The sequence below is a fragment of the Xiphophorus hellerii genome, chromosome 8 (genome assembly GCF_003331165.1).
Source record: "Xiphophorus hellerii strain 12219 chromosome 8, Xiphophorus_hellerii-4.1, whole genome shotgun sequence".
Lineage (NCBI taxonomy): Eukaryota > Metazoa > Chordata > Actinopteri > Cyprinodontiformes > Poeciliidae > Xiphophorus > Xiphophorus hellerii.
In genome coordinates, this window is record NC_045679.1 from 25,538,449 (window position 1) to 25,553,182 (window position 14,734).

A 14,734-nucleotide genomic window follows, 5' to 3' on the forward strand; every position below is an offset into this window, starting at 1 on the left:
TTGATTTGTTGAATGTTAGGATGCTATTACACACACACACACACACACACACACACACACGCATATATATATATATATATATATATATATATATATATATATATATATATATATATATATATATATATATATATATATATATATATGTCATTATAGAAAAGATAGGTTGAAAATATAGTGAATGACTGACTGAGTGCAAAGTTCATCAGTGAGTGTTTATAGTGACTTCATGAGTGAGAGATTTCCCTTTCTACAGTTAAGGTTTCAAGATGTGATGGTTAACTCTGTGGAGTGTTTTTTTTCTGTAGCACAGTGGAAAAAGGTCAAATTGCATTTTGTGCCCTTTGCCCCCAAACCGTGAGTTTGGAAAAGAAGGTGTGGCAAGTTTTCCCACTAACTCCAAAACAAAATTACAAATATTTTACATTGATTGAATTGCTATTATTGTACTGATTTATGAAATCACTACCAATGAACTTCTAGTCATGACTGAGGAATATACACATATACATGCTAATGTAACAAAAATACATAAAAAATCAATCTTAAAAGATTTACAATCATATTATTTGTGTTATCCTAGTAGATTTCCAACATATTATACCACACAATGTAGAATATGTGAAATAAATTGTTTTATTAAACAAGGAAATCGTTTTGTGATCTTAGAAAGCTCTGACTGCTGTAACTTAATTTGCCCCTAGATGGTGCTAAAGTACAGACCTGAGATTTCGCCTGTTTACTTAACAGGTTTTCGCATTTAAGCATCATTCACAAAAAATGAAAATGTATTTTAGTCAAGTTCTACTTATTAGCTCAACATTTATTGGTATTGCAGACAGAAAAATACACGAGATAGGATTAGAGTCACTGAAAAAAAATCTTACGTTATTTCTTAGAATTCAGACAGAATCTCATCATAGTTAGGACTGTTATAAATGCCTGTTTTATTTCTGAGATTAAAGTCAGAATTCTTTTTTTTCTCCAATTGGCGCTAATCATTTTCCATAATACCTGGTGTGGTTGTGGGAATTTATATTTCCATTGTATCTACATAGTGATTATGATATAGTATTAAATAAGTAACATTCCTCACATTATTTAATTTAACTTTTAATTTGTGTTTTTGTATTAATTTAACTTTTCTGAGTAACATACATTTTTATTTCCTTTAGTTTATAGTTGAATTTAAAAAAAATAAAATGTTAAAAAACATATATTGTGTGCTTTAAAAAAAATAGGAATGACAAAAACTATGGTTCCGTTAAACAGAACCATAGTTTTTCCATGTAGAAATTTAGTGTTTAGGTTGTAAACAAACTCTTTTCCAAGCACACGGCCACTGCCACTGAAAACCGACAGGGGGCGCCAGCGTTCCAACTCTTCTCATTCATTTCCACACAAGAGGAACATGGCGGAGTGGGGCTGTTGAGGCTGCAGCGGTTGAGCTGTTGGCGATTCCCCGTCCAACAGAAGTGCAATAGGACGTCGTGGATTTGTGTGGCTGTGTCAGGAGGACACGGCCTGTGGGAGTGGGCCGAGGCTAGCTTCTGAGTGGGTATCTGTTGGGAGCAGGGAGTCACAAAAACAGCTCGGACATGAACGGGGTAAGTTTGCTTGTTTGGGCATCATGTAAAAGAGGTTACACAAAGCTAGCCAAAGTGGGGAAATATTGGTGAAAATATACCCAGAGTCGGGGTAATAACCTGTTCGTATTCTAGAAGTGATACCAGATAGTAATCTTGTAGTTAACCGTATTTTTTAAAAATAATAAGATTGTGTAGTGGCTGTAGCTGCAGATGTGATCTTTTTGTTAACAGTGCTAACGGCTAGTTAGTCAGCTAGTGAGTTACGGTCGCTACATGCGTGTCAGCTGGTGACACAACCGCAATTTATCGCGTTTAACAGAACCAACGTGACACGTATTTCCTTTTTCTGAGTGTTTCTCAGTTTAACGTGAAAGCACGTTTCAGTTTGAGTTGACTGAAGCATGAGTTGGTGACAAGCAGGCCTGTTTGTAGCTGTGCTACGGGTTTAAAGGGACTGGTCGGGTGAGCGGAGCAAGTGGGTAAGGATCCAGCGTGGTCCCGTCTCCGGGGCTCCTCCCACATCAGCTATTCAAACAGTACATCCTTACAATAGAGGTATCGAAGAGATTTGTTTTAATATACACTTTATTTCATTATTAATAAATAAAATAATCTCTCTCTTAAGGAGTGACGATTCAGTGACATCTTAGACTCGTGGCTCGGCTCCTTGGCATCAGCTCACCAGTTGTGCCACTCATCTGTATGTTGTTGATAAAGCTCACAATATTTTTTATGATCAGTACATATTGCAAATATGGATTCAGATTTGGCAGTACGGTAATAGATTAGCAAATCAAACGGAAAGGGGCTTAGCAGACACCCCTGGGGAACACAGTCTGTCCTGACTGGTTTCAGAAAACCTCTGGATTCATTTTCTGCTCATTATTCTTTTTAGATAAGAGAGAATTGTTGCTATTGGGCAATTCAGCATTTATTTGAGCGATATGGTAACGTCTATTTATGTTTAATCTTTTAACACTTAATTTTTTTAGGGAAATCTGTCAGTGTTAACTTTAGGAAGGGAAATGTGCCGCGTTGTTCTCACTTTATAATGTTCCTAAATCAAAATTTTTAAAAAAGGGGCGGGGGGAGAGTGTCTCTTATAATCAATAACGTTTTTAAGCCAAGGAAAAGAGTGCAGTCAAATATAGTAATACCTAAAACTACAACTAATATTATTTTTTCATTCACAAAACTTTTTTTTCTGTCTTTAGTTTGAGCAACTTTACCTTTAACCCTTTAACTGCCACCCTCAAAACATTTAAATGCAAGTCATTGGGTAAATGAAGACACCAGTGTCCTCATGACACTTAAGGGGTTGTAAACTATGTTTGCTCTTGTCAGTGATTATATTTTTAAGCTGAAAGCATTACACAAGTAAAATTATTATTTTTTTTTGTTATTTATTTTACTGTGGATTTGTTATTTTAGTCTTAAGAAAACCTTGATAAAGACTGGAATTGGCCTAGAAAAGCCCGATACTGCATGATTTTATTTTAATAAATAGTAATTTACCATCAGATGAAACATCCTCATTTTGGAATTGCTACGCAGGACAAGAAATAAAATACCAACACATGGCGCATGTAAATTTCTGACTTTATATTATAAAGTAACCCATGGATGTTCTTGAATAGTGCTGAATAAAAAGTGACTCTCCACATTCCATCAGGATTATTACCTCAGTTTTGTTTTCACTTGAGGCCGTTTGCATTTTAGTTTCATTTTGACAGTAGATCCGACTGTAAACAGAAAGCTAAGAGTATTTTGTGAACGTCGCCTCTTGGTTTGTTAAGAATCTTGATTTCGTTGTTCGAGCTTCACTGTCTCGATTGTTTGTGGATCTTTGAGTCTGTGTTTTTTTTTTTGTTTTGTTTTGTTTTGTTTTGGCAGAATGAAATGCAGGCCGACCGGGTTCAGATGGGGTGATTCACAATATCATGTTTCTTTACACGTCTTTGCTTTAGTGGTTTCTCTGTCGCTATTGCGCCCCTGGGTTGTAGAGCTGTATTCAGGCAGACTTGCAGCATGCATTCAGATCCTGTATTTACTTCTTTTTTTGGGGGCAAAATTAAGAAATTTATATGAGACCGGAAATTTCAATACACCAAATCAAAAGAAAATGTTTCTTTATTGTCTGAAGTTAAATCAGACCAAACGTCTCTTGATTTGAATTACTTAGAATTACTAAAATTATTTCTGTTTGCTAAATGCCTCAATAATCAAAGAAGGTCAGAGTTTTGTCTTCAAGATCAGAAGTTTACATACACTTCCTCAGTATTTTGTATATTGCCTTTAGACTGTTTGACTTGAGTCAAAAGTTTTTGGGTTTTTCTTCCACAAGATTTTTTTTTTTTTTACAACAGTTTGCTGGAGTGTTTGCTGGAGTTTTGGCTGCCTCATTCGCACTCGCATCTTCAGCTCTGTCGATAAATTCTCCGTAGATTTGAGTTCGGGGCTTTGTGACTGCCACAGCAAAACACTGACTTTGTCGTAGCCACTTTGTCTGGAACCACTTTGGCTGTATGTTCAGGGTTTATATTCCATTTGGAAGACCCACCTGTGCCTAAATCTCAACTTCCTGACTGACATCTTTGGATTTTGCCTCAGAATTTCCACATAATATTCTTTCCTACTTTGTGAATGCACCAGTTCCTCCTGCAGCAAAACAGCCCCATACTTTACAGCTGGGATCACTTAGAGAGGACAGTTACTAATTGTTTTTCTTTTCTTTACAGGAAGTAGTGTGCAGTCCTCACCCAGTGATGGCGTTAGCCTGCGCCAAGTCCAAGCCAGCAGCTCACGATGAGAAGACGAGCATCAGGTTAACGCAAGAGGGGCGGGGCTCTCCCATCGGCGTCTCGCAGCTCGACGTTCCCAGTCAACCTGAGGGTCGGCATCTTCCTCTCTGTAGTCCTGCGGGTCGCTACATGTTTGAACTTTCCACATACAGAACCCATGAAGTCAATTGTAAAGAAAAGAATGCTTCATATAATTTGAGATTTTTTGACAGGGATGAAGAAAAAAAAACAAAAAAAAACTTGGAAACCATTTCAACTAAAAATATTAGAAGTAAATGACTGCATAAATATCCACCCATCTTTGAAAGGACCGACCTAGTTCAACAGAGGTCCAGCTGAGTGGCGCCATGAAATGGAGATTACCTGAGAGCTTTTGATGTGTGACCTGATTGTAGTAGAACAAAGCTTTTGTTTTGAAGGTCTGGTCTCTGGATCCTCAGTAGCTTTGTTGTCAAATTACGGAGCAAAATTTGACATTTTGAAAATAAATTTGCTGAATGGAATCACTCTAATTTATTTTTAGAAATAAATTTGCGTTATTTCCAAAAGTAACTTCAGTCAAAAAGAAAAAAAAAATTATCAAAAAAACCAATAGTTTTTTTGATATTAAAAAATGTAGTTTTTTTTAATAGAAAAAAATACTACTGATTTTTGATAATAGATTTTGGTGTATCAAACTTGGTTTATTCTGAAAACTTCCAATGGAAACACTTTTTTTGCATCACACAAGTCACATGATCAACAAGCAGATGTTGCCAGTGGCGCAAACCGCAAAGAAGAAAACAGGAAGTAGTTGGAGGATGATGGCGTGACATGGTTTTTAATGTCATTGTGTGAACAAACTGATTGTCTGATTTTAAAGCGCTTTTTTATTTAATGAAAACACCACAACTGCAAAATTGTTGGGTTTTTTTTGGAATATTGGCAGGATTTTGTTCATATGGAAACACAGGTTTTGTTTCAACTACAACATGAAGAACCTCACTAAGAAAAAGTCAGGAGATGGTTGCCAAACATTTCACCGTACTGGATAGCTCATTGATTTTACATTCATTCCATCATTAATAAGTGATGAAAAGGAAGAAGTATGGCACTTGTCAAATTTGGAGACTCACTGAGTTGAAGGGAAGTGGCAAAAGCAAAGGAGGTGGATTAGCAGTGTTCACTAGCAACAGACTGTCACCAGCTGCATTTCCATTAACAATGTGTGCAAAACTTTGTCAGTATTGCTAATTTCAAAATTGTGTTGTTCTTATTCTTAACCTAAGAGTGGCAACTGAGATCACGTCAATAAATGTGCTACTTTTTACTTTTATTCGAGTAAAAATATGTTGAAGTAGCGTAACTCTTACTTGAGTTCATTTTTTTGGCTACTCTACCCACCTCTGATATTTCTCTGTCTCTCTCCCAGCCAGGACAACAGACCCCATCGGCTCCACGCTCAGAGACCCAAAGCCGGATCTGACGGCGACCGGTAGCACCTACGGCCAGCGTCCGCCCTGCTGGACCACCGACCAGCCAACCCTCCCTCAGCTCTTCTGCCATCGCCCCCCTCACGAACTCCCTATGCCCCTCGGCAACAGCTTGTCTCACGCTTCCCTCCACGGCAACCACAACAACGGCGGCGCACTCCACGGAAACCAGAGGAGAGGGACCCGTGCCAAAGTCATGGGAAAGAAATCCACCAGGAGAACGTACGTATGCCCTGATTATGATGCAGTGGAATGTAATATCATTATAGTATTAATAAAATATCTTAGTAATACTGGTGCAAGTGGGTGCTTTGGGGGGGATTAGTGGGAAATTCAGAGTTACAGTGACTGGAGAATGAGCTGATGTGAAAATGGAAGGATTCAATAGTTCTTCCCTGAACTAAAGATATATTTTTGACAATAATGTTGCGGATTAAAAAAAATACTTAAAATACAGTTTAATTTTAACTATAAATTTATAATTGCATACAGTAGGGGCCTCCCAAAATCAAATACTGGGCTAAAAGTAAAAATCACCTATTATCAAATAAGTTGCATATAGTAAATGTAATTGTTAAAGAAATATGGATGTGCAACATATATATATATATTTTCCAAATAAGTCAAACAAAATAATCAAACCTCACAATAAATGGACAAAAAGAGTTCAGGAAAACTTTTTTTCTTTTGAAAAATGAAACAATAGGTCCCTAATCTAAAAAGGTGTTAAAAGTCAATACTGTTGATTGACTCAAATAAGCATACCCATTAATCAGTTGGAGCCTTAATCCTATCATGGTTGTGCACTTAAGTCCTCCAGTTGCGAGCTCACTCTTCCAGCTTTTTGTTGTTGCTCTGTTCAGTTCAGTTTTATTTCCATGTCAGGAGTAATGAGGTGCGAGCAAAGGTAATGTTGTCTTTTCTCATGCCAACAATAATACGAGTATAAATTGTAAGCAGTGTGATAGTGGATGGCAAATTATTTACCATTTTGGTTTTTTTTTTTCCTTTTTTTTCCCCTAAAGGGAAGGAGGCAAAAACTCGCAGAACCGAAAAGTTACCGACTTCTATCCAATCAGACGGAGTTCAAGAAAAAGTAAAACAGAACTCAAGGTAAGAAGATGTTCCTTTGACTCTAAACTAAAACATGGATTTAATCCTCACTACATCCATGTCAACTTCAACTCCTGAGCAGCTTGGTAGGAGAAACTTAGCTCAGGTTGTTTTGAAAGCGAGTCATTTCAGTGTGTGTGTAAAATGTTTGTGTGTGAACGAAAAGTCTTTTCCTGGTCAGTGTTGTGTGCCTTTTAGTCACCAGTTTAGATCTTATTCAACAGCTGATAGACTGATTCGGTCTGTCAGCTTTAAAAAGCATCGGCAGCATAAAGTGTTTTCTATCTGAGCAGGTTACGTAAAAATGTCTCCATCTTTTCACTTTCAGTAGGTTTGATTATTGTAATGTTGGACCTCCAAGTCTCAAAACAGCAACAAAAAAAATCAGGCAGCTTTAGTGTACCCATGGTTATACTCTCCAATACAAGGAAAACTGTTTCACATCCCAGTTTTCCTTGGAAACTGATAGAATATCAGTGCGGTTGGGAAACCTCACTGATATTCTGTTTGTAGAGGAGTAGATGTTGTGGCGCTACTTTATAAATATTTGCAAGGAATTTTGTGATATTTCGGCCTGATTAAAGTATATCTGACGCATTGTATCAGGCGCGAGGAGGCTAGCGCTAAACGCACCCTGCTAGCTGCTGCACGTTGGCCTCGCGCGCTGTCATGGCGAATCGCGCTCGCCGCCTTTTACTCAAACCGAGCGTTTTGGACGGTGTTCTTGCCGAGCGGGCCCTCCTGGACCGGCATAATACTTCTATGACGCATTTATTTTCTAAAATTGCGGCACAGATCTTCCTGTCAAACGCTTGGTCGGCTCGCACGCGCTCAACGCAAACTTTAACAGGCGCAACTAAAAATCCCTTCCAACATCTACATAAAGAAAAAAAATGATTAGAGAGAAATATGCAGACAGATTGGACACACAAACTTTTTATTTTTACGTAGCTCAATTTCGTTGCTCGATGTTGATCACGGTGGACTAAGTACGGTAAGTCTGAGGCAGCAGTGTAGTAGAAGTAAGAAATACTGCCACCTGCAGGTGGGTTAGTCATTTACATCCAATTGTTTGTTTTTTTACCATTTTTTCGGAAACGTAGTAAATTCACAATTATACTTTAATGCGAAACCTGCGTGGATTTGTAATTTTTTTTATTTTTTTTTGCACGAATCTCCACAATTGCGGATTCCTGTAAAACTGGTGGTACTGATAGGTGAACAGTTCAATTAGCATTTTAATATTTCTTCTTTCGATGTGGTACTTCCCATTATTCTTTTGAGCTACTTCATGTTTTAATGTTTTATCTGTGTTAATTTGTACTACCCTGTGTCTGAATGGTGACATTAAATAAAGTTGCCTTGCCTCACCAGTGGGAACAAAAGAAGCTCATCGATGATCTCATCACCAACGGAATCGAGGAGGGAATGGAGGTAATGTGGGTCTTTCTGGACGTTTCACTCACCTGTAATGTGGATAAACTCCTAATACTCACTTGAGTATTCATTGCTGGCGACGTGTTGAAACATAATTTGCTGGCCGTTTAAGTCAGCACGCCATGTGTCACCCTCCCGTTCGCAGGTCCAGCACATAGAAGGAAAGGGGAGGGCGGTGTTTGCCACTCAGTGTTTCCAGAAAGGTGATTACATCGTGGAGTACCATGGCGACCTGCTGCAGATCACCGACGCTAAGAAAAGGGAGGCGGAGTATGCTCAAAACCCTGCCACCGGCTGCTACATGTACTACTTTCAGTACCTCTGCAAAACGTACTGGTAGGAAAACATTTCATCCATCCTCTTGTTTTGACTCGATATGAAATATTAAGAGGGTAAAGAATACCAACAATGTCCGCACTGCACTGAACAGATCACTCCAAGCGTGTAACATTCTACTACTATTACTAGCTTACCTTAAAAAAGTTATTTGAATTTTGAAATGCAGAGTGGTATTTAAATGTGCTGCATTATTGTAAATGTTTGAAAGTAATATCAAGAAACATTTAACAAGTTTCACCAAAAGATAACAGCAGCAGGAAGAGATTAACCCATTATATGTACGCCAACTATAAAAAAGAATGTAGAAATTTGTTTCCATGTGTAATAGCATTTAGTTTTTATTATTCAATGTTGTTAATAAAAAAAGAAATATATTTTTTTTATATTCTCTCCCCGCCCCGCAGCGTGGACGCCACCAAAGAGACGGGTCGGATGGGCCGGCTGATAAACCACAGCAAAAACGGGAACTGCCAAACCAAACTCCACGACATCAACGGCGTGCCGCACCTCATCCTGGTCGCCTCCCGAGACATCGACAAGGGCGAGGAGCTGCTGTACGACTACGGGGACCGCAGCAAAGCCTCCATCGCCGCTCACCCCTGGCTCAAGTACTGACGGGAGGCGGTCAGCGGCACTTGTGTTTCTCATAGCTAGCAGACATGTTGCCTTAGAAACAGAATGCGTACCCCTTTTGTTGCCATGCAGAGAACGCTGGGTGGTAGATGACGGGGTGGGTTTGGGGTGGGGTGGGCGTTCTTAGGGTACCGATTTGCATTTCGATTAAGGTCCGTCTGCTCCATCGGACGGACCTGCGTACTTTTATTTATATGTGTCTCTGAAACATTCTGGTTGTTTTGCAGCACATTTCTTTTGTACATTTTGTACTTCCTGAAGACCAATGCCTCTACAGCATGCAGGTGGTAGTTAATGCTCAACGTTTTTTTATACTGCTTTTTTTTTGTTTGTAATTTATCTTTAGATACTTAGCAATACTTCCCCGAACGGCTTCTCAGCCCCCTCCTCCCTTTTGGATCAACAAGCACTATGAGATCCAAGTTCAATGGAAAAAAAACAAACCCCAAGGCTTTTTAGAAAAAATATTCTGCTCCAGTGAACTTCAGCTATGAATACGACAGCATATTAGGGCCGTTGCAGAAAGAAGAAAAAAATAAAAAGGAGTAAATTTCCAAGAAAAAATAAATAAATTCTGGGATTGATGTCAGAAATTTTGTAGAAAAACTCAGAAATTTCTGGGATTGAAAAGTTGAAAATTCACTCCTCTTTTCTCTTATTCTGCCTACGACGGCTCCAACACGCCGTCCCACATGGAAACCGTCTGCCGCGGCTGGTGGCCATGTGACAGTTAACCACACTCCAGGCTCGGCTGCCATCTTGGAGGCTTTCGATCATGTTTTGACGCTTGGTGAAAAGTCGGAATGTGACGCAACCTTGTGCAACTCTGAAATAACCAGTGTGATATACATATATATATATATTTTTTTTGCTTTTTTGTTTTTAGATGATAATGTATTTTTTAATATTAAACACAACGGTTACATTTGAATTTAAAACATGTTAAAATAATATAAAATTTTCTGCGATTCCTTTGCAGAATTTTCTGCTGTAACTGCTTGAATGAAAGTATATGTTAAGATTTGTTTGATTAAATGTCGACTGATCTTTAGCCGATACGCTGTTCCCTCTTCCTCCACCTGTCGGCCGTTAAAGGAGTTATTACCAAATGCTGAGCCAGACAGTGACAAAGTGTCTAAAGTCAAGGTATTCTAAACACACCTTTTCACATTAAAAAAACATTAACAGAAAATATTTGTTAATATATTAAGAAATATATTAACAAATATATTTGTTAATAGATGACTTCAGATGACTGTAAAACATGTAACCGCTTCTTTAGAATATTCTAATGTAACATAGAATATTACATTATTCTATGTAATAATGTAATATTACATAGAATAATATTACATTATTCTATGTAATATTATTCTATTACATAGAATAATACATAATTCTATGTATTATTCTAAACATAGAATAATACAATAACCTTTAAAGGTACTCCCTTCCCCCCCTTTTTTAATAAGTAAAATTCTGAAAAGTGTGGCATACATCTGTTTTCAGGGCCCCTGACTTCAGCAGCAAGTATTTGGGGGTAAGTCTCTAACAGACTTGCAAATATTCTTTTTTTTTTACCCCTCCAGGGGGTCTTTTGTGGGCTCTAGTGTCCCTTATATGACAGTAGGCTGACAGGAAACAGGGAAGGAGAGGGGGGAAGACATGCGGCAAATGTCGTTGGGTCCGGGAGTCGAACCCGCGACGGCCACGTCGAGGACTGAAGGCCTCCAAATATGGGTCGCGCTAACCCCTACGTCACCACGGCACGCCCGCAAATATTCTTGTAAGAGTATAATTTTAGTCTTGTTAAAATAATAATTAAAAAAAATCCTAGCCTAACCTGAATTCAAAGTCCAATTAAACAGCAGCTGTAAAACACGCTTGTCAAACAAGATGGCCGCCCTTGATGCGCTGACATCACTTTGAATTATAGAAACCCATGGAAATCGCCCCCCTTTTCCCCCAAAAATGTATTTATTGGCTAGCCCTAACTAAAGAACTTGTCTGCAAATATTCTTAAGTTTATAACTTGCATGTCATTAATCAGAGCAGCTCCTCTGATTAATGGGCTGGAGTTTATTTAGGGGTAACAGAATTAAGAATTAAGGAAGCTAAAGACAAAACCACATCCTACTTTTCAGAATATATTTAAACAATTCCTTCATTCAATATGAATCACATAAAATCCCAATGAAATGCATTGAAGTTTGGTTTTATAATGTGACAAGATGTGATCAGAGTTCCCTTGTTTGCACAAAGAGGGAGACGTTAACTAGAAACTATGGTTTTGATTTGGGCGACAGACACATTTGGTTTTAATGACCAAAAGTCATTGGCTCATTATTGAAAGTACTGATATCGACACTTTGAGTAAATCTTTTCTTTGAAGAGAGGACTGGCAATATCGAAGCGTCCAAACTGAAAACACTCCCAGGTCATTCTACGCTTCTTCCACAAGCGCAGGAGGGTTTTATACGCTCCGTTTCCATTGACCATTTAATTGCGCAACTTGACATTTTGAAAATAAATCCGCTAAAGAGAAACACCAATTTTGAAGAAAAAAAAATATACATACATTTTTCGGTAAAATGTTTTGCCACTAAGATTATGTTGGGGTTTTTTTGTTTGTTTTTTTTAATCAAAATTGGTGTATTTGACAAAACTCCAGAGGAAACTCTTTTTTTTCGCATCACACAAGTCTTTTGATCAACAACGGGATGTTGCTGCCGGCACAAATCATGAAGACGACGACAGGAAGTAGTTGGAGGATGAGGACGCAGCAGTGTGTTTTTGAATGACTTATTGTGTGAACAAACTTGGTTGTATGATTTTGTGTGTCTTATTTAATGGAAACGCCGCAATTGCAAATTTTTATTTTTTACATTAGCAAAAATATTGACAATTTTGTGCACATTTGTAATGGAACTGATGACCTTAAAAAAAAAGCATGTTGGAAACCCTCTCAGATCAAAAGCGCAATAGGACGTCTGTTGAATTTATGTGAATAAAACCAGGTCATTTTCAATTGTACTACATTAGTATCAAAAAGTAAATAAGGCATAACAAACATGATAGCATGAATTTATATGGAGAGAGGCGGGGCATCCTGATCTGGCCATTCTAAACATAGATCTGACTTTTTCCACATTTTTTCCATTATTTTAGCATTAATTTCAGACATACAGTAAGAGAAGAGTTCTGCCAGTGCACCATTTACCCCCAGGGTTACCAAAGTAACCGTTGGTCCCGATTTAACTTCTACAAGGTAAATTTAGTGATAAACTATCAGCTTCTTTGCTAAATATTGTTTTTTTTAACTTCAGACATAGAATTGGTGTTATGGTACATCGTTTTTTGGTATGACAACTCATTCTGTGCTTCTCTTCCCCATATAAATATATATAAAGTTTCCCCCATAAATATTTGATATGAATCAATGATTTGTGTTTGTTGATGGCTGATGAATTTCAGGAAGTATTCATCTGAATAATAAGCGAGTTTTAAACTTTTAACTTTGTCTCCATCAACTCAGACAAAGACCAGAAACTGCTTTTTAACCAAACGGTCTTTATTTTACGGACGTACTTTATGGTCTGTATTTATGGTCTTTATTTTGTTGAGCGTACAAATACGGGAAACGGTGGGTTTATACGTTACGTTCAGTTAGTTGGGCAACAAAGTGGTTTAGAAAGTTGCTGAATAAACCGACAAGCTCATTGGTGACTAAAAATGAAAAGCAGGTTTGTTTTACAAGATTGAGCATTTTTCTTGTTCCTTCTAACTTGTTGATTACTGCCCTATTATTATTATTATTATTATTATTATTATGTTGTGGATTTTTAATATTGGTAAACCCCAGGTCTTCTTCGTAAGAGTGACTTGTGGACAATTAAGTTAAGTTTTTTTTCCTCTATTAAGATAAATAGTTCTGTTTTTTAACCCAAGCTACTGCTGCAGCTACTCTACCTACTATAACACAGCTAAAATGGAGGGAAACTGATTTTAGCAGCTAGCTGCATATGTTGTCTTTCGTTGCCAAATGAAAACAAAAGTTAACCATTATGCAACATAATTCAACTATATAACTAGAAGAATCAATTAGCCTCTAAAGCCACCAAAAGTAACAGATTCTTGCGAGAATTTTATCTAGTTAGCTTAAAAATGTAAGCCAGCTTTACTGTTATTTGAAACTAGTGAGGAAATATTTGGTTAAAGAGAGTTTCTGTTCAACTTTAACATATAAGCAATCAGGTTCCAAGGCTGTCTTTTCAATATGAAATTTAAGATTCAACTTTTGCATCATTGGTTATTTCTGTCATAGAAAGCTTAACTTTACGACACTTAAATTTTAGCTAAAGAGCCAGTTGGAAAAATACTCAAGTTTGGCATTTATCTACTCATCTTTAACTAGTTGTAGTTCGTCGGCTTGTACAGGAAGCCATTTTTGTATTAGCGGTAACTTTAGTCCAATACTTTCTCCGCCAAGACACATTCATTTATTTTGTTATTTATGTACACCTTTAAGTATTTTAAGTCTTTTTCTGCTCAGCCAGCATTTCTTTTCTGTAATTCATAATTAATTTTCATGATTCATTTTCACAGAAGCAAACAATGTCTATACGAAGAGGCCAGTAGAGAAATTTCAAGCTACTGTCATTTCCTGTCTTAACATAACTTCTATTTAGTAGGATTAACACTTGTGTAAAATGTTTTAATATAATATGGAACAGATGCAATAAATATTTAAGTGGGCAAAACTGACTTTTTCCACAGTTTTAGGACAGAAAATTGTTGTAGCGCCGAAGAAATCTCGATGCTGGTGTTCAAGCATTGAGGAATAAAGATTTAATATGCAAATAAAAGGACTGGTGCATCTGGTTTGTTTTTATGGGAAGATGTGTGTTTTCAGCTTCGGGATTCAAGCATAAAGTTGTCTTAACCGAGAAAACTGAATTTCGTACAACTGCAGGGCTTCACCAATCGGACATGCTAAAAATTTAAAGTTTTTGTCAAATGCATGTAATCTTTTTGAGATTTCTGAATATGTTGATTCCCTCCACCCAATTTTGATCCACTTCTTGTTGTGTGTCTTCACCTCCAGTGAGAGAGACTTTCAGACAAAGGCCTTGTGACAGGAAGGGTAGCGCTGTAAAGCTGTGATGAGTTGAATATCCTGCCCTCTGGTGGCCACAAAGGGTTTACTTTTCACTTTATGTGAATGGGAAAAAAAAAATAAAAATTAGCATGTAGAATCAAACGAAGAAACACAACATCTTTTTCATGTTAATGACTTTAATTACTAAAGAAACAGGTTTGAATTGGAGTCATGATGCTTTTGTTATATCCA

General features: G+C 37.4%; 1 protein-coding gene across 1 annotated transcript; it reads left to right on the plus strand.

Moving 5' to 3' along the window:
- The first annotated feature begins 1,384 nt into the window (after positions 1 to 1,384).
- kmt5aa (lysine methyltransferase 5Aa) lies at positions 1,385 to 10,440 on the plus strand. Its single transcript, XM_032570920.1, has 7 exons — positions 1,385 to 1,607; positions 4,328 to 4,481; positions 5,802 to 6,084; positions 6,888 to 6,975; positions 8,350 to 8,409; positions 8,558 to 8,748; positions 9,156 to 10,440. Exons 1-7 carry the CDS (start codon positions 1,599 to 1,601, stop codon positions 9,364 to 9,366), a joined length of 996 nt encoding a protein of 331 aa, XP_032426811.1. The 5' UTR covers positions 1,385 to 1,598; the 3' UTR covers positions 9,367 to 10,440.
- Positions 10,441 to 14,734: the final 4,294 nt, after the last annotated feature.

Bases quoted from the DNA above. Each gene is read 5' to 3' on its own strand.
- kmt5aa (XM_032570920.1), top strand. The intron at 4,482-5,801 runs GTCGGCATCTTC...TCTCTCTCCCAG, and splicing joins CGTTCCCAGTCAACCTGAGG to CCAGGACAACAGACCCCATC. The intron at 6,085-6,887 runs GTACGTATGCCC...TTTCCCCTAAAG, and splicing joins AAGAAATCCACCAGGAGAAC to GGAAGGAGGCAAAAACTCGC.